This window comes from Diorhabda carinulata, chromosome 1, assembly GCF_026250575.1.
Source record: "Diorhabda carinulata isolate Delta chromosome 1, icDioCari1.1, whole genome shotgun sequence".
NCBI lineage: Eukaryota > Metazoa > Arthropoda > Insecta > Coleoptera > Chrysomelidae > Diorhabda > Diorhabda carinulata.
In genome coordinates this window covers 15717847-15738485 of record NC_079460.1, presented here as the reverse complement: position 1 = coordinate 15738485, position 20639 = coordinate 15717847, and the positions used below count along the sequence as shown (strand labels likewise).

The window sequence follows — 20639 nt, the reverse complement described above, 5'->3', positions numbered from 1 at the left end:
CATAACAGATTGATGAAAGGGATATGGGAGTATAGACATATATAGAAAAGGATAGTCAAAGACAACTTCGAATAAACAGATAATAGAAATCGCGGGAAAAAGTGAGACAAATGAGTCTCTGAGAGAAACAGACATAAAGCGTAAAAAAATATTTCTGTAATGCTACTTATAAAATAATTGGATTTTAATGGACTAAAACTTTTAGCACTGCTAGTTTTTTAGAAGAGGCACCTGTCTATTTTTTTATTCAGTTAAAAAATCTGCCCCTTAATAAATTTTACGAATTGTGCAATGAATAGTTTATGCATAAACAAACACCACTGAGCAATTAGTATTTTCAAAAACTTATACAAGCTGAAATTATTAACGCTTAGGGCACTCCTAGAGGCAAGTCGCCCTCTATCGACACTAGGAACTTTGATTACGATATTTTAAGCGATCTCAACAGGAGGTAGTTTTTGACAGAGACAGCGCCAGCATTTTTCCATCTTGCTTGTCTATTCTGGCCCTCTGATTGTATCTCGTCGGCAGCAAAGGCTGCATATGACTTTTCCTTTAATTTCAATTCCACACTTCATATATACTTTTAAGCTGTATCTTTTATATGGTTAGGTGACTCCAAAATATTTGCAAATGGAACATGCCACAGTGGATATTGCATCGATTACATTTTCTTCCCTCTCCTGGTTTCTTCATGTGTCATCCCTTTTTCCAAATCTTCTTCCGTTTCCAAAGATTCGGCAATCAGAAATACGCTGACAAGTCTAGATAAGACAGATCGGTTTAAGAGCTCTTTAAAGCATCAAGAACATTTTGTTGCCGTTTGAGCATTGTAACAGATATATACAGGCTGAAGAAATATGAGTGCGTAAGCTGTCCCCACGTCGGGTGCGCGTTTGCTCATTTTGGATCAAAAACGCTTTCGAATGAATATTTCCAAGGCCCTATTGACGCTGTTTAAGCAAAAAGAACCAGATTTTTTGCGTCGATTCATAGAAGTAGATGAACCAGCATCCACCACTACACTCCGGAAACGTAAAAACAATCTAGATAGTAGATTGTAAAGGGCGAACCTGTTTCATAGTTCGGATTGTGTAAACTATCTTCAAAAAGATTACAGGAGAATATCTCGCATCATTGTTTCATATAGTAAAGGGAGACCTTGTAACAAACTGACCGCAATTGAAGAAACAGAAAGAGCTTTTCCATCAGGACAACGCACTTCCTCACACTAAATGCCTATTTTGAATAGATCTACAACAATGATTATTTAGAAGTGTTGAAAAATTTATAGCATTGCTAGAAAAAGTATATAGACTTAAAAAGAGACTATGTCTTGTTTTTTTGTTAGGTTGAGTATTTTTCAGACAACCCTCGTATAGCCACATGTTATATCCTACAACATACTATTACAATATGAATAGGGTAATTGCAGTTTTAAGTATCAATTTTTTTGTTTATTTTTTAAGTTCTTGATATGAAATAATGTCAGAAAGTAAAATCTCTAATTAAAAGTAAGAAAATAATATCTAAATATTTAATGAAAAATTGCAAAAATTGAAAATTTTTAACTACATAAGAAAACGATTCTCATTGGTTTTCAGTTGTGACGTGATAGGTTCAATAAAAACATGAGCAGTTGTCTGCTTGATGATCACGAGGTTATCGTTGCCGGCAACGTAGCGCGTGCTGTTATAATATGGTTTTTATTTATTAGTTAGGGATAAAAAAAACATTTTTCTATATTTAGGAATAAAGTGATTAAACCTTTTATAGGTTAAGTTCTTACATTATTACATAATCACGTTAAAAATTAATAACATAATAAACTATTGGCGGCCACTTGAATAATAGCCCAGGTATTTATTCAATTAATTCTATACAGAAGTTGCACATTGATAAGTTATAAAAATAAACAAGGCATTAAGATTAGAGAAAAACGCTGACTGGGAACCACACCACTTGGAGAACATGTTGTAAGATATAAACAAACAACATTTAATCCCCTTTGTAAAATAATTTAATTTTGTAGAAGAATTGCTGTCTGTTCATAAAAATGGCAATAAATAATTTTTTGGAACACAAATAGTGTATTAATCAAACTCGTTTCAACGTTTATGAGTTAGTAACTTTTTTCATACAATATGTTTGTTTTTTATTTGTGTGTACTTTGTGTTTAAGCGAAGGTAATAAGTAAAACTACAATTAGATTACAAATTTCATTCTAATCGAGATAAGGAACAGTAGTCAAAACAATTGCAAACAAAGCAAAACAATTCAATCAATAATCAAAAGAGACCAGCGTTCTCATATACAAAAGGATTACACATAGCTTTGGTATTTTATCGAAACAAACAGTTTTTTAAAGCCATTTCAAACATACAGGAATAGAGATATTAAAAAGTCTTTATTATGGTTTGAAAAATGTTAGTTAATTTTTTTTTTGACGAAAGAAATATTTTAATAATGTAATAATAATTCTAGATTTAAACTAAAATTATAAATTTGTAGTATTTTCTTACGCCAAAAAAATATTATATTATTAACACTTATTCATGACATCGTTTAGAAGAATTTTCATCTTTTTTGTAGTCAATCCTATAAAATTCGAAGGACTTATCCTTGCTCTTCTCTTCAGATGTCTTGAATACGCACTTTGAACAATATTTGCAGTACGGTTCTAAGCAGCAACAAAAATTAGGTTCTGTAGCAACAATTTTAGCAGGCGGAAACTCATTGGGTCTGAAAGTCTTACTGGGCTTGATATAATCTACCCTAATGTACGTAGGATGACTTTGGTAGATAGCGTTCCGGCGTTTGGTAATTTTCTTCGCCGACTTCCATTTTTTAGGAGTCATATTTTTATTACTTTGAGAAGTAGAGGGTTCTGCAGTGTGGTCCAGAGAAGAAAGTGACACGTTTAATAACTTATCTGTAGACAACACTAATTTCAAGTTTACGTTATCAGATGGTTGCGGTGCTTTCACTCCTATTTCCAATTCAAATAAAATATTTTCGGGGGTAGAATTGTTTTGTACCAAAGCCATTTAAAACTTTTACACTTCACTAACACTCAAACTAAAATATTAATTTTGGCGCTTCCAAATACCTTAAACAATACTAATATGTACAAGTGACTTGAATTCGCGAATGTTTTATATCCCCTCTAGAAATTTGTCGAGAGTATCCGAACAGCACAAAGCGATAGAGAAATAATCACCGCCACTTCTTGTAGATGGCGTTGTGTGGTATTTTGTTGTGAGCTATATGTGCATATGAAATATTTATTTTATTACCTATTGAACTCGAGAATATGACTGATATACACCTGGATTTTTATTACGCATATGCCATCACTGTTAATAGAAACGATTGGTTTTTGTTTTGTCGATAGTGATAAAAATGTATAAAACATTTTTTAAAATATATAATTGGTACAATAATCGTTAAATTGTATTTCTAGGCCTAAAAGATCGGTGCTGTATACCAATTCCACCATACAAGAATCTCAGAATTCCCCACAAAAGCAAATGAATAATAGTGACATAGTTTTTTATTATAAGACCGTAAACACTTCGATCTATGTAACAAATCTAACTCATTATACAAAATATGAAATCAATGTACGAGCTTGCCGTGATGACGAATGTAGCGTTCCTGCCAAAAAAACTGAAAGGACTAAAGATAAAGGTAATATTCATCTTTAACTCACAAGCCAAAGTCTCCTTGTATAATGTGGCTTTTTATTTTAAATAAAAATCAATTTGTTTATTAATCGAAAAATATTTTTTAGCTGGTGCAGATCAAATTAGAAATTTAACTTTGATTGAGAAACATCAAGATAGTGTAAAATTGTCCTGGATCCAACCAACAGACCCTAATGGAAACATCTTCGCTTATATCGTGGAATACAAACGGCTTGATATTGATAATGTAAGTCTTTAAGTCATATTCATATTACACTCCATACTCTACAAATGAACTATATGGTACTATATGTTTTCAGGCTAAAGCAATTCCAGAGTGTCTCAATGTAACAGATAAAAACACAACTTTTTACTATACTGTATCAAAATTAATTCCTGGTAACTACAGTTTATGTGTATACGCAAGATCAGCTACTAGAAAAGAGCAGTCCATGCACATTTTCTTTCATATTAAAGAGCCATCTTCCAATACAGCGCTTATAGTATCGACAATGTTATCTATTTTCTTTGTAGTAAGTATATTTTGTATTAGATGATAATGCAATTTGAGTTGTAGTGTATTTGTTACTAGTAAAAACAACTATTTTTTTAAGTGTATTCTTCTATTCGGATTGTGGATGTACAGAAAATCCCAAAAGAAACCTGTTGCAACTAGGGACATAAATCCTGAATATGGAGTGCATCCTTATGTAATGGATGAATGGGAAGTTTCTAGGGATCAAATTATAGTGGACAAAGAATTGGGACAAGGTAGTTTTGGCATGGTTTGGGATGGAATTGCTAAAGATATTAGAGGTGCTGCAGAAGTTAGATGTGCTGTAAAAACTGTACCTCTTCATGCAACAGAAAGGTTAGTGAAAAAAAGGAGTGAAAAGAAATACAACATCTGTAAACTGTTTTTTAGATTGTTGAATATTTACTAGTACATGTTAATTAACATTTACCTACATTAAAACGATCATCACTATTCAGTATGATTTAAAGATACATCCTGATTGCTTGGCGTACTTGTGACTTTGGAATTAACTTTTCTATCACGAGACTATTACGATTATAGTAAATTAAGGGCTCGATATAGATACGCCACTGACCAATTGAAAATTTTTATTACACAAAATTGCAAAACATTCTTGTTATAAAATGTATAAAATCTCGTAAATTTTAATCAGAATAAACATCTTAATCATACAAAATTGTTATAAAATAAACTCCCGGAGAAAATTAACGCACCACTCATGTTTTTCTCGATATTCTTTATTTATTGATAACTTACTGTACGACAAGTAGGCCATGGACCTTGTTTGACAGTGACAGTTGTTATTAAAGTTAACTATAGCATCACATAATCTTGTTTTGACAGTAATTCGTATTAAACTTCGTTTTGACTAAAACATTTTTTAAAAAGCGAGGCGACATAATGAAACGGGTTCGTACCATCGAAGACCAGGACAGTCACCAACGATCTGCTAAAAAATGAATTATCAAATGTATCAAATATCGTTATATCGTTTCGAGCAATTAGAAGACATTTACATGAAGCAGAGTCAAATAACAGAAGACCAGCCATTAAACCCTTGCTTACTAGAAAACACAAAGTTTAGAGATTAAATTTTGCAACACTACATCAGAATTGGAGCATCAATGATTGGAATCGGGTTCTGTTCTCCGATGAAACTAGAGTTACCCTTAAAGCTCCAGATATACGGGAGCGTGTCTGGTGAAGGCAAGGAGAAAAGTTTGCCAGCTGTAATATATCTACCTAAGTTTTTTTGGTGGTGGCTCTAAAATGTTATTCAACTTTTTTTCTCTAATAGTTGCAATAAAAAAGATTCAAAGCTCATATTTCACCTTTTTGTCAAAATCCCTCCAAACAAGTTCATTGGAAGGATGGTCACTTAGTATAAAATGGCAATAGATTGATTTCTATCTCTAATTATTCCAATGTAAAATGTATCCAGGACCAATGATGTTCCACTATTTAGCTATGGCAGAATCCCGAGGACTTTCCAAAATAGTTTTATTCTCTGGTTATACTCATATAATATATGAATCTGGTTAGTCCCTCCAAAGGACATTGTATATTGCCCCGTTGATCAGTTTTTATACCTCTTTTTCCATTGTTATTTTGTTCAGAAACAATACAATATTTTTGAAATTGATGTTTTCAAGGTTTGGGTGTAACCAAAACTTTTTATATATTTTTTACTCAGTGTCTTGAAGCAATCATATAGTGGATATATTACCTCACATTCCATTGTTACTTGCATGCATTTGCAATTCAATGCCAATTAATAGAATGAAAAATTGTAAAACGAATCTTTAAATAGAACTACACAAAATTTTGACAAAATGACAAATTTAAGAAAAAAGTTCAGTAAAATTGAGAAATTATTTGAAATGGAATGTGAGATTTTGATGATAATTTTATAAATGTAGGCGTCGGCTTATGTGATAGTAGTGTATTTTTTTATATGATTTTCATTACATTCTATTGGCTGTACTACTAAAAATATTACAAAATATTACATATATTTTGTTTTAGGGAACGCTTGGAATTCTTGAATGAGGCCTCTGTAATGAAAGCTTTCGACACAACGCACGTTGTAAGGTTATTAGGTGTAGTGTCTGAAGGTCAACCAACTCTTGTGATAATGGAATTAATGGCCAACGGAGATTTGAAGTCTTATCTTCGGTCGCATAGACCCGACATGGAAAACTACAATCCCAACCACAACAAACATCCTCCAACATTAAAGCAAATCCTGCAAATGGCTATTGAAATAGCAGATGGTATGGCCTATCTTTCAGCCAAAAAATTCGTACATCGGGACTTGGCAGCTAGAAACTGTATGGTTTCTGAAAATCTGGTGGTTAAGATTGGCGACTTTGGTATGACCAGAGATATTTATGAGACTGATTATTACCGAAAAGGAACTAAAGGCTTATTGCCAGTTAGATGGATGGCGCCTGAGAGCCTTAAAGATGGTGTATTCACAAGTAGTAGTGATGTTTGGAGTTATGGTGTTGTATTGTGGGAAATGGCTACGTTAGCATCACAACCCTATCAAGGACTAGCCAATGATCAAGTTTTGCGTTACGTCATCGATGGAGGAGTTATGGAGAGACCCGAAAATTGTCCAGATAAATTATATACTTTAATGAGGTATTGTTGGCAGCATAAACCATCATCAAGACCTACTTTTCTTAAACTATGTAGTCTTCTATTGGAAGATGCAAGTCCTACCTTTGCTGATGTTTCGTTCTATCACAGTCCTGCTGGAGTAGAGGCTAGAGCTTCTCGACACACTCCTTCCCCAAGCCAGGATGATCAAACAACTCCATTAAGGACTGTAGCTGAGAGACTAAAGGGATACATGCCATCCCATTCACAAGACTCTGATGATTTGGATATAGACACTCATCATCAGTTTCCTAGTATAACTGAAAGTGGTGGAGTGATTACAACTGCCAACGGATACGTAAGTGGGTGTCCTACTAATGGTGCCGCAACGACACAGTGCTAGCCACATATCATTTATCGACGCCTGATACTCAGCATTAACATTGTTATAAACTGTACATTTTGAAACCATATAAATCATTGAATATTGATAACTCCAATTTTTTTATAAAAAAAGTAGAGATACACGATAAACAATACGTACTGTCATGAAATTATTTTACTTTATTACATGAAAAATATTTTCAGCTGTTTTTCTTTCCTTTTTATTACCTTATACTGTGTATAATGAAAGTATTCATACCCATTGTATTTTTAGTATCTTGGATTATCAATATTCTATATATACATCTTCGACTAGTTTGTTTATTCAAAGCATAAAAATTCTACAACTTTTAGAATGTGGAATTAATTAAATAAAATTTAATAATTATAGTGCAACAGTAAAATTTTTATAAGATAGTTGTATTGTTTTGCTGAGTTTTTACTGGAAACATTCAATTTTTATTTTTAATTTCCCATTCTTATAATAATAAGCAGTTGAAATGCGAACTAGATATCTTATTAGCTTTCAAGCTGTAGAATACAGAACAAACATGAGATTATAATGAAATTTATGTTTGTTTTGTTTTATTAGACTGGTTTTACTCTGTCTCGTAATTCGGATAATACAAAGCGACAGAAAAGTCCCAATTGACAGTATTTTGTAAATATTTAGCATAAGAATTTCGAAAGTGTAAAAGTATTTTTTCCATTTATATAGAAGAATCCAAGGGACAATGTTGTAAATCTACTCTGTACTTTGAGAAACTTAGTTAAAAGTTGTTACTCTATTGACGTTAATAAGCCACTCATTACAGATTCATGTTCAGAAACAGTACTAGAATTTCAAATACATTTTTGACTCCTTTCCGGAATTCTAAATCATTTCTACAGCGATATTCTATAATTTTGAATAATTAAACAACGTACTTTAGACATATGCAAGGTGGTCCAGAATTATTTACATTAGTTTCTTCAACTTTTTACTTCTTAGATCGGTTTATATGTTTTTCGTGATAATTTATTTGATTTTAGGTCTCTTTCCTCTGAAAATCAATGTGATTTTTTTTTTAAAGAGACTTAAAATGAAGACAAATTATCACTAAATACATTAATTTCTAGATCATTACAAAATAAAGGTATTTCTTTATTTACACGTACTATCTAAAACTTTGTTGTATCCAAATCACATGGAGTAGCAGTACACATTAAATTAATTATCCTAATATCCTGTACTCAGCTACAGAAATTGATGTGCATAATTTTTTACTGGCTTTTGTCTAGTAATCCTATATCACTAACAGGAATAGGGAAAGGGACTTAATTGTTCAGTTGTGAAAGGGATATGGTTTGCTCTACTAGAGTCATACCGCTTACGCGCAATGGTTCAAATAAAAAGTATAAGATACAAGTGTAGTAATCGTCCTCATGTATGGTTCCTTTAAAACTGCTGACCGAAATTAATGTTCATTTAAAAGTTTGCAATTTTTTCACCAGATCCTGACATTTTTCCATCTAAAAAGCACTAGCACTTCAAAGTAAAAGTAAGAAATATAAGCAAACACCAGGTTTTCACATATTACACATAATTTAACAAATTAGTTTATAAACTTGTTGACAACATCGTTATATTGATATTCAGGACACGTTCACTATTTCTTGAAGGTCCCAAACTTGGACTTAAATTTTCAAGGAGTTGTGCGTTATCTTCGGTAACCAGCACGTTTTTAGGGTTATTTTTAAGCACATGCTCATTTAGACACATTTTCCATGATTAAAACATTTAGAAAATAAGAATAATAGTAATTTGTATAAATATTTTTTCAAATAGGAAAATTGAAAACATCGATCATAATACAATATATAATGATTATCCATAAGGGTGTTTTTGTAAACCACATTATTTGTAGAATTTGCAAATGAATACTTTGAAATATTTAGTTAGTGGGCGCTGAGACTACTCGGCTGTTATCAAACAATTTACAACTGTGGTTTCCTGTTACTTTTGTAGGAGTCTTCACAAAGGACAGGTCTGACACCATGATGGTTCATCATCATCGTAAAATAGCATTCATTGGGAAAAGGGTACCTGTCAGTGTTTCAGCAGCTGTGGTAAATGAATTCGCCATCCTCTTGCGTCGTTGTATGGGTTTCGTCAATTTTGTTGACAAGGGCTCTCCATTTTCTTCTTTTTTCAATTTTTATATAGCTTCTTACCATGTTAAGTTTATCTATTGCAGTTCTTTCTCGATAGTTCTGCTCCATGTTTGTACAGGTCTGCCTCTTTTCCTTCTACTTCTTTTATTCTAATTAAATGCTTGTCTGGTTATGTTTGTTGCTGGTTTCCGTAGTGTATAACGTACCCATCTTCATTTTTCGTGATCATTACGTGAATTTTCTATTCATCCGGTATGTTCCAAAGGTATTCATTACTTACCCTATTTGGCCAGAAAATTTTGTAGATAACTCATAGGCATCCGTTGATAAACGTTTGAATTTTATGAAACATCTTTTTATTATATGTCCAAGTTTCGTCCCCATATAATAGAACATATTTTACATTGCTCTGTAATGGTCTTAATTTTGTTGTTCTTGGGATACTTGTTGAAGACTATATTTTATATAACGACTTAGAAGCGTTTTGCCCTATTCTTCTTTTTCTATCACTTTCAGTACCTCCTATTGTATGTATTATGCTGCCTAAATAGCAAAATTGTTCATCTTCCTCTATTTCTATTCCTTCTAAGTATATAGCACTTTCAGTACTTGTTTTGCTGTATCTTTATATCTTTGTTTTTTGCTGTTAATGTTCAGTTCCACTGGTGTTGAATTATTAAGTGGCCTGTTAGTTCTTTCTTGCATGTGACTTATTTTTGTTGTTAATAGAAATATGTCATCTTTAAATTCAAGGTCTTTCAATTTTTAAAATAGGTTCCAGTTGATCTCTCATCTTTTATCCTCTGTTTTCCTTATTATTCAGTCTATTACAATGAGTCAAATGCTTTTATCTTCATTTTGTTCTTTTGTTTACTTCACTAATATTCTCACCGACGCAATATGGTCAAAACAACAAGAATTACTACTTATGAATCAAGCTTGATTTTTTCTTAGTTTGTTGTTTAGTGGTTCTCTGATTCTTTCCAGAATAACTCTAGCTACACCATGATGGTTATTAGACATATGTATTAGATATAATAGCTGCTTTCCAATTACATTCAAGTAAACTGAGACACTCAGTTATATGAGTATGTAATTCTCAGATATCGACGTCACTACTCAGTGAATAAAAGGAACGCGTAATATGAGTTAATATTCTCAATAACCACATAAAATTCACTATTATCAGTGGCGATTCAACCCTGTTACTCGCAGCGAAAGAAACGACATAACTAAAATAATATTATTTATAAATTCATTTACATCAATGACCGTTTGCAATCATTAAGTATTGTGTAATTACTTGCTTATTTTAATGATAAGATCTGACAACGTGATATCCGCACAGGTCACAAAAATGTTCACAAAACTCACTAAAGCACACGATCTCAAGCTTACTCGTAAAAACTCATTTAGGTCTAACTTGTGACAGTGAAAAGGAACTTGCATTGACTGTTATGACGCATTAAGACTAATCTGAGTTTTGATAAAAATAGAAAGCAGCTATTATTTTTTACTGTCTCACTTTTTAGGCCACGATTTTAATCACAGGCACTAGAAAATGTAATTATTTCCCAACAATATTCCAACTTTTCCTTTCCTATCAATTTTCTGTGCACCACTGAACTTTTATTTATCAAAACTTTTTCTACAATAATAAGCAACTGTATTATCGAGTATGACATTTAAAATGCATTGCATTTGTATAAAAAAAAAATTATAATAAATCAGAAATGAGGTGGCTTAAAACGATCAAAAATAATTAAAATGATGATAATTGTATACACTCAAACTCTATAAATATATCTAAAGTGAAATTAAGAGTTTTTCAGGGTAATTTTTTGTTTGTGGTGTTCGCTGTCCCCGTTTTACGTTTAAATTTTAATTTGTTTAAAATTAAATAATAGTATCGTGATTATGTTGATAATATGTAAGTATTCTTTATTGATACAGGGTTGCCAAACGATAATGAATTAACTCCTTAATGTTCTAATGACAGTAAATGTCAAGTGAAATTGAAAATATAAAATTTGTTTTCACATTTCACGTTTTAAAACTTATTGTACCCAAGTATTATCCACATTAAAGAAAGTTTTGATATTAATCAATTAATCAAAAGTATTAATTCAATTGTCTAAAAAATCATTTAATTCTTAATTTGTAATATTGCTAAAAATAATTTGATTTGATGATGAATGTGCTTCATTTTGGTTTGGGGGCCTGTTAATATTTATAGTCAAGTCTAAAATAGAAAGCTCTGGTAACTTTACCTTAAGAATGCATACAAATTGTCTAAATTGGGTCTAACGGCACTATAATGTAGTTAAAATTGAAAATGTAAATACTTTAACGGTGCATTAATTTGAAAATAGTAAAAAGTTGTACATAATACAATAATACAATCACATGTGTCATCATTTATTGGAAATTTTTCGATAGTTGAAAATAGAATTTTTTTAACATTAAATTTCTTTTATTCCTATAACTATCACCACTCTTATTTTCATTTAGTAACATAATTTACTTTATTTCTCAACGGGTCAGCTTTATCTAATTCGTACATGTTTCAAATATACATACAATATAAATGAAACTTTATTTTTACAGAGATATTAAGATTTTATGTATAGCATTTAAACATAACTTTTTCCAATTTTTGAAATAATGTGGTTTGTGGAAATTTGAATTGAAGATGTAATTTATGAAGTAAATTATTTTAATCGAAGATAGTACAGATGAAAATGTGTAGATACTGTCTTTGAAATTTGACATTTTAGACCTGTTATTATTTGTGCCAGTTAGTCCTTAATTCGTTTCTTTATTCTTAATTATAGATTATAAAAGTATTCTTACAGATCTGAAATTGTTCAGTGAAAGACGTGACATGACCTAATTAAGAATAGATTTAAGTTGAAATTACCAAAGATAGTGATATTTATTTTAATGCATTTGTTGGAAGTCCTTATTAAAAAAAATTCAAGACTATGACAATAATGGAGGAGTTTCATGTTGAAAAAATGATAGGGAAACTTCAAATATCTTGTGTGCCAATTCATGAAGTTTTTAGCTTTCGGAATAGAAATTCACTAAATTTATTCAGATGTAAAACTGAAAATACACGATTTTAACTAAAAAATTTCAATATGTCACGAGCTGATTTGTATATTGAATATATATACTTTAGAAAGATACCAAGTTTCCGTATCATTTCTTTATGTCTACAGCTTTGAAATGTGATCAACTCTTCTATTCCTAAACGTAGGATTAGTAAAGAATAAGAAAACTAGTATCCATATCTGATTTTTTTATTTTAAATTTAGAATATAATCTTAATAGAGGTTGTAGTTTTTGCATGCTTGTCATATTTAACGCAGCATTCTAATTTTATCAATATTAATTATATTCTTTAAGTAAATAATTAGTTTTAGTTTTTGATTTAGTACATCGCATCACAACATAAAAATTTTGGAATGGATACTGATTTTCTAGATAAACAAAAACTGCAAATAACAGATAAATAGCCGAAATAGGAAATTATAACAGTATTTTAGTAATAATTGTACGGCGAATCGAGAATATATTACAGAAGAATATACACTATAAATTACACTAATTTTCACCCTTCTACCTCCAATTATCACTTTATATTTAAGTAAAAATTTAAAAATCACATTTCTACCAATCTCATTTATGTATCATAATGATATTAGAATCATTTTTAAAGTTACTCCACTTTATCACAAATAGAACAGCAAATGAATCCAATGTTCTACTTTATTTTCTGTAATTGTTTTCCTTAAACCTGAGAATCTCAGCAATTGCGGTGTTGTTGTATTAAAATATTAATAGTTTCCTTCATAGTTTTTCCACTCTTACTGAAAGTGATTATAATATGGATATTTAGTTAATTCATATATGCTGATTATTTATCTGTTATTCTGCTCTTGCTCTTTTTTTCGGCAAACGCGCGTACGCTTCACAAACGAAATTAAGTTTTTTTATTCGCCGGAGCTATGGAGGGTTCAAGCGGACCCAGTAAATCGATAATCTTTATAAGTTCATTTGAATTTAGATATTTAAGCTTTTAGCTAGGTCGCCCCGAAATAATATAGAAACTTTATTATTAATACTTGTCTTATTGATATTTTAAGTATAATGTATGGTGGGATATATGCCTTATTAGGTAAAACGTTACTGTACTGATACGTGTAGATTTCTTCAATGACATTAAATGGAAAATATCAAATGCCAGTCATCACTACATCGCAGTCCGAGTCTCAGTTCCTTTTACCTACCACAATTTGGTAGATATGTTGAAAACTATGTTATTAGCCTTTGTACCTATTACTATTTATATTTTTAATTATATTTTGTACTCTGTGACATAATGTACATTTCTCTATTATTTTATATAAAATAAAAATAAGTTATGACTGTTTAATTTATTTCTACCCCAAAATGATTTATTACTTCTACTTCGATTTTCATATTAAATTTATTGTTAGGCACTTTGGCTGCCTATCTCTTGAATAAATGATGTGCTGATGCACCTTTTTTAGTGAAGGGATGTTTATAATAGAAACAACGTATTTAATCACTAAAAACTACAGAAAAATAAATAGAATATCTGTTGAGAAAAAATTGAAAAAATGATTGTAAGTATAGACAAAATACAAGAATGGGAACAAACCACATAACATGAAATTGAAGTAAAATGTATTATCAAAGGGTTTAAACATCATTATAATAATAAAAATGAAACAATAACTTTTGTTAATTGTTGATTTTAAGTCTCCGGGAGGAAAACCCGCAAAAAATATCACATATAAAACAATAATGAGCAAGCTAATAAGTAAAAACAAATTACATCGCTATTTATCCCAATAATTTATTTAAATAAAATGAACACAAATATGAAAATTCGCAAAATGAAAGAATTTATATAAATCAATGGATTAATTTCGGATATTCAAAGTGGCAAAAAAATGTGAATTATAATTAGACATTATGCAATACTGCTAATGTAAAATATCCATAGAGTAACTCCCATCTTAATAACATCTTATGTTCTTTTAGATAAATTTCCAGTCAATGAATTTATATAACTTTGGAAATGTGTTAGTATAAAGGTATGTAAAAAAATTGTACGATCCCAATTTTTTAATTATTATTATAAATCATTAATTTTTTTTGGAGTTTTCCTTCATTAATATTAGTTTAAATTTATATTTTAAAAAAAACTTGTACAAACTTGATCTTGAGTCTTAATGGTACCGCTGGTATACCAATGATGATGAAATAGAGGGGACAACAGCAGCTGCTGGGTGTTATTGCCCTGACAGAATAGTACACGTGGCAACTTGTTAGGTTTAATACGTAGCTGTTGTTCGCTCCGAAAAAAAATTAATTTCTGATTTTTGTATATTTACAATAAATGTTCTACAAACTTTAAAAATAGTGGCATATATAGTAAATATTTGTTTTTTATTTATATTGCATGCTTATGAAAACAATTATGAATACTCAATCTCATAGTATATAATAAATCGACGTTAAAAGTTAGAATGTAATGGTAAAATTTAATAATATTGTTTGGCGACAAAGTAATTTCGGTTTTATATTATAAAATAAAATACATTTTTTAACAAAGAATAGTTTTTAATCAATTATGTATTTTCCATTTTGCTCAATGACCTTTAACCATCTTTATTTCTTCGTGAATTCGCGCTCATAAAATTTCTGGTCCTATTAGCAAAAAACTGTAGAAGATGCGATTGAAGGTCGTCGTCATTTGTGAAAGTTTGAACATTCAAATAATTCTGCAAACTGGAACACTAAACCTTTCCGATTTGACAATTCTGGCCGTTTTTCTTTCATTGCTTGATCCAGTTTAATTAATTGTTCATTCAGAATTGATCATTTGGTTAGTTGGAAGCAGCTCAAAAAACACAACACCTTTGTAATCCCGCCAAACTGACAGCATGAGCTTTTCTTGTTGTTTTTCAGCTTTCGATGTGGTTTGTGCTAGCACATCGTGTTTGCTCTGTGACCGTTTTTGCACTATGACTGTACAGTACCCAGTGATGATTATTTTGAAGAAAGAGGTTTAAGGTCTATATCGCAAATTATGACTTTTATTTGGTCATTATCAACTTCAGTAGGCCGAGCAGAACGCTGATCATTTTTGAGGGAGAAATCTCCAGAACGGAATTTTTTACACCAATTCTGACACATGCCATATGTTAAGCAATCAGCACCATAAACTTATAAATAACGAAAGTGTTCGTTTTTGCACTTCATTTAAAATGAACACAAGTAATAGCTTTAATAAAAATTACGAGCTACTTGCCTCTAAAGTTACGTCAATGTGACCAGTATCACAGCACTAACATAAGTTGCTTAAAAGATGAAGTAAGACTCTCTATCATTAAAAAGCGAAGTATTTAGTTGCCGACCTTATATAAATCATTAATTTATTATGATATAAAGGTAAGTTATTAATATTAGTAATATTTGTTGTTACAGCCTCGTATTAAAATGGGTGAACCATCGAATAGTGATAATATAAGTAAGTATAAATTGCCTCATTTGTAATAAAATCGGATGTAATTCTGAATTAAGGTCTGAACTATGAGATATTATAAAAGTCACTAGAGGAATACCAACATGAAAAGCTGCTTCTGCGGAAAGAGTGGATGAATTTTCTCAGTATTTAAACACTCGCGAATTTGTCTACGTGCTGTCAGTATGCTATATCATTAGAGGATCCATTAATTCTTATTTAAAAAAAAGAACACATCAGTATACTCTCCACCTACAAAAAACTTGACTACTTTAATTAATTTTGATTTGAAAAATAGGTGTTTTTTTTATGTGGAGAAAAGCGGATGAAATGAAGGAGAGAAGAAAATACGAATCATCAAGATAACAAATCGGCTACGTCACTACTTCTGATTATAAGAAAACTATTTTGAATTTGATAAGTGAAGAAAAAAGTGAATATAATATTGTCGTAATATTCATAAACGAATTGTAGGCGTGTTAGATTTAGTAGCTCTGGAAGCTAAGTATCACGCGGATTGTTACATGCATTTAAGAACAGTCCTAAAGCAGATCCAGAGAGAAAAAAATTCATCCAGTAAACAATACAAATAGATGCAGCAATCGAGCAGATTTTAAAATATATTGAAGAAAATGGCGCAAAAAACGTACTCTTCTAAGACCTTAGGTAAAATATTACCAAAGTATAAAGAGGATATTCTGTTCTTACATGGTTGAGACACGATGTCAGCTTTCTTCCAACGTATCAAAACGTGTTTGCAAAAACTTTTGAAAGACGAACAGACTTCCAAAATGCTGCAACAGTTTTTAAAAATTAATGCAAAAATATCGGTGAAATTTGTTAGGCTGGTGTCACATGCACTCTTGCTTTATACGGTGCCTCCCAAAAAATAAAATATCTTAATGTATTAAGGTATAACTTTTTTTGAAAGCAACTGCTAAAAATACACGCGTTAAACTGCCATCTTCACCACTTACTGCGGATGCCGTTATTGAACACTTTAAAAGAGTATTTTTGCAAATTCAAACATGACTCGGAAGAGAAATATCGCCATAAGAATGGGGTTTACTAAAAATAATTTTTGCTGGATGTGGGTGTGGATTAAATTGCTCTGCAGATTCCTTAAAACGCAATGGTGACAGGTACTAATCCTTCACCTACAATCTACATTAACGAGATCGACGACAACAACAATAATGTAATAATGTATATAGTAAATGACGAATTTTTTTGTTGTAAATAATTATTTTTGCGAAAATCTAATAAGTTGACATTAAAGGTGCTCTGCAAATAATTTATTACATTTAAATTTGATTTTTTTATTTTAATAATTTTCCCCCTTCCGGTCCTCATTTTTAGTAAATTGTTCTTAAAAATTGTTGCTCTGCACCAGTTATTATATAAAATTGTTGTAGCAAAAGGCCGCGTTATTTTCTGGCAGATGCGATGTTTCAATTTAAATTCTCATGATGATCATGTTATAGTAGAAACGGAATTTTACATTATCCATTAAGAAAATTTATTGTTACTTTTCACTTTTATACCTACAGTTATTGTAAGTTATTTTAATAAGTAATTTTTGTCATTCTATTATAAAAAATGAAAATTAATTTGCTAGACCATAGCCGAGAGCAACAACAATTTTCATCCTTGAGCAGTTAAGTTTCCTCATATTTCAATTAATCTGATGTCTTATTTAATATTAATTGTTCAATTTATCCCAGTATTAGTTATAAATTCTTCAACTGGGGTCGAAGACCTGAGAATCCTGAGAAACAATGTTAAGCTGTGTGCTTAAGATTACATGTAAAATAGAAAAATCTAAATAATATAATAAAACAAAACTATAAATGGAATGCCAACTCAACAGCAAGTCCTCGTGGAAAGGTTTTTAGCCTAACAAGAAAAGTGTCTAGTCTTTGTCTACCATTAAAAAAGTACGGATGTGTACTTTTGAAGAGACAAAAGCATGAACACTACGAATATAAGAATTGTCATCAAATAAAATCTGCCTTCAAATTACAATAATATAATGTGCAAAGCCTTTTATTCAACAACTGAGTTTCTGTGAATAACTGATCTCATAGATTAAATTCTTTATTCTATCCTGGGGTGAAAAACGATACTGTATACGACAGACTAATTATGTCCATTTAAAAAAGCGAATCGTTCTAGAAATTTATTTTATAGATGCAGTGCATTTTATTTTTTGCACAAGCTTCATGAATCTTCTTGTACTGAATGATAGTAAATTGAAGAAAATAGTGCACATAAACCAAGAACTTTTCCATAAAGCGTTCTTTCTTGCAGATACACTACACCAGTTGAGGAAATTAAAAAATGGAATAAAAAAATACTGCAAATTGCATCACCAAACCACAATTGTGTAATACAGAGGAGGATAAATAATTCAAGAGTTTTCTTCACAATAAACTACAAAGGACGCGAGTATCTGTCAGAATAAAAATGAAAATCACTTATTCTATATGAGAGAAATCTTAAAATTAGGTAAAGAGGAATGATTTGATGTATATATACGTTATAAATAAATAGTAAAATGCGACTTGTATACTGCAAGTAATATACAATTATGTAAATCTCATTGTACCTAAATCGTATTTTATCTAATTTTATCTATCTATAAATAATATCAAACCAGGCCCAGACTGGCCAGATCGGTGATCGTGATTAAAGTCGTTGAGAGTTGGGCTACGGTACATTGTTTGATTAATTAACATTACGAATGGAACAAAAACAAAGAGATATTACAAGAGTAGTTTTCCAAAACAATAGGAAAAGAAACAAAAACAGTGTTTGACATCTGCTTTCTCCGTTCTGGACTTTTATATGGCATATAAATTTGTTCTTACTATACCTTGCACTGAAGTCACATGTCAACTTAAACAAACTTAAAATATTCAACAATCGACTTTGGTCGTCTTTAAGCGAAGCCTTTATGTCAAGTTCGCTTTTTTCGTATAAACTCCTAGGTGAATTTCTTATCTCTATGAGTACCAAAGTACCAAGTAGCGTTAAAACATGTTTTCAATTACCTAATTTTCGAAAAATTCCTGGAAAAGAGACTTTGAACCCCCATTTTGCTGGGAGTAGTATTCCATACTCCACTTTACAGGTTTTAGCCCAGGGCTCCAAATGGTCCCAGTCCGAGCCTGTATTAACCTCTGGAATAATTTTACTTGAGGTAAAACAAATACACTAAAACCCCGCTAATCCGAACTAATTGGGACCAGGTCCGTTTCGGATCGCCAAAACAATTGTTTTCAAAGGGAAAATATTCTGATTAAACGTGTTGTACATTTCCATCTCTTTAAATCGTATCATTCAAATGCTAAATGGAAAAAATAATTCTTGGCATTCCGAAAACATTCCATTTTTTACAGCTGGTTTATCTGAGTCAGTTTTAGTTGCAGTGTTCGAGTGTTGTCTAAGACTACATATCTCTGTCCATATTCTTTCTCTGTTCTTAGTTATTAAACATAATGGCTACCAGTACTAAATGTAAGCATACAACTTGTAGCTCAAAAGAAAAATTCGATGTTTTGAATCGTTTAGATAAAGGCAAGAGTGATACAAAACTAGCAGTAGAATTTGGAGTAGGCAAGACTACAATTTCTGATTGAAAAAAAAAACGTACAAAGCTTAACAGTTTTTCACAGCATCATCGTCCAGCCAAATTCTTGAAAGAAGCATCCAAAGTTTCTAGAGAGAGAAAGGCACACCCTTAAATGAACCTCTTGTACAAGAAAAAACTGCTACTGAACAATTTAATTGATGGTGATCAATCGTTTACTGTATGAAATAGGTGGTTGAACGGTTGGAAAGGTCATCATGGCGTCTGCCAGTTGTCAATAACTGGAGAGCAATTATCTTCAAATAAAGCTTATCTAGATGAGTTCACTACTATTATTACTGAAAGAGGAAATTCTGCTCAGCAGGTTTACAATGCTGACGAAGCCGGCTCAAATTTCAAGGCGTTGCCAACCAAAAGTTTAGCTTCAGAGCAGAAAATACGGGCAGCTGATGAGAGAAATTCCCGGTTGTGTGGAAGCCAACGACTCAGACATCGATGAGTGGATGGCACAAGATCCCGACACCCACGAGGAGCTTGCTGACGAGGACATAGCAGCTGCAGTGAACCGCAGAAAAGCGAGAGCCGAGAGCAGTGACAACGAGGAAAGCGGCACCGGTAGCAATAAAGTTGTAACGCACTCCGACGCGGCAGCCGCATTTGTCCTTGCTCCGCGCTACGCAGAGCACAGCTCTATGTCTACACCTGCTAACCGGGTGCTGTAACATCGCAATATCTAAGGTTTTCTCCTTTGAAGCAACTGGAATTGACCGAAATGACGGACCGTTCGCAAAAGTAGTGGTGTAATACAATGTTGTAAAAACATTAATAAATAGTATGTTTTATTGATGTCCCGATTATTAGTCTTTCCGTTTTTAGAGCGTGAAAAAAGTTTAAACAAATTTAATTTATTATAGATCGGCATTTCGGATTATCCAAAAAATCGGATTAGCGGAGTTCTAGTGTAGATATAACATGTTATACCTACCTATTGAAATATATTGCTCATTAATTAGTTTGAATACTTAACATTCATAATATTCAGTTTAATTCTATGAACTATAATCGTTGGCCTGGGAGAAGTGGGGAGAATTAGAATATTCCCTCTCACATATTTGTTTA

At 31.4% G+C, this 20639-nt stretch overlaps 1 protein-coding gene and 1 long non-coding RNA gene across 5 annotated transcripts in view; one reads left to right on the top strand and one right to left on the bottom strand.

The window, feature by feature from the left end:
* Positions 1–13796, top strand: part of LOC130902356 (insulin-like receptor) — a 150154-nt gene extending 136358 nt beyond the window's left edge. For all 4 annotated transcript variants that reach the window (XM_057814468.1, XM_057814459.1, XM_057814452.1 and 1 more), the window contains 5 exons: positions 3464–3690; positions 3794–3933; positions 4007–4219; positions 4301–4557; positions 6250–13796. In XM_057814468.1, coding sequence (XP_057670451.1) covers positions 3464–3690; positions 3794–3933; positions 4007–4219; positions 4301–4557; positions 6250–7231 — 1819 coding nt within the window. In that variant the 3' untranslated portion in view covers positions 7232–13796. The remainder of the gene's footprint in view (positions 1–3463; positions 3691–3793; positions 3934–4006; positions 4220–4300; positions 4558–6249) is intronic.
* LOC130902398 (uncharacterized) overlaps positions 1–20639 on the bottom strand; it is a 124153-nt gene that overhangs the window by 55689 nt on the left and 47825 nt on the right. The gene's annotated exons all lie outside the window — the stretch shown is intronic.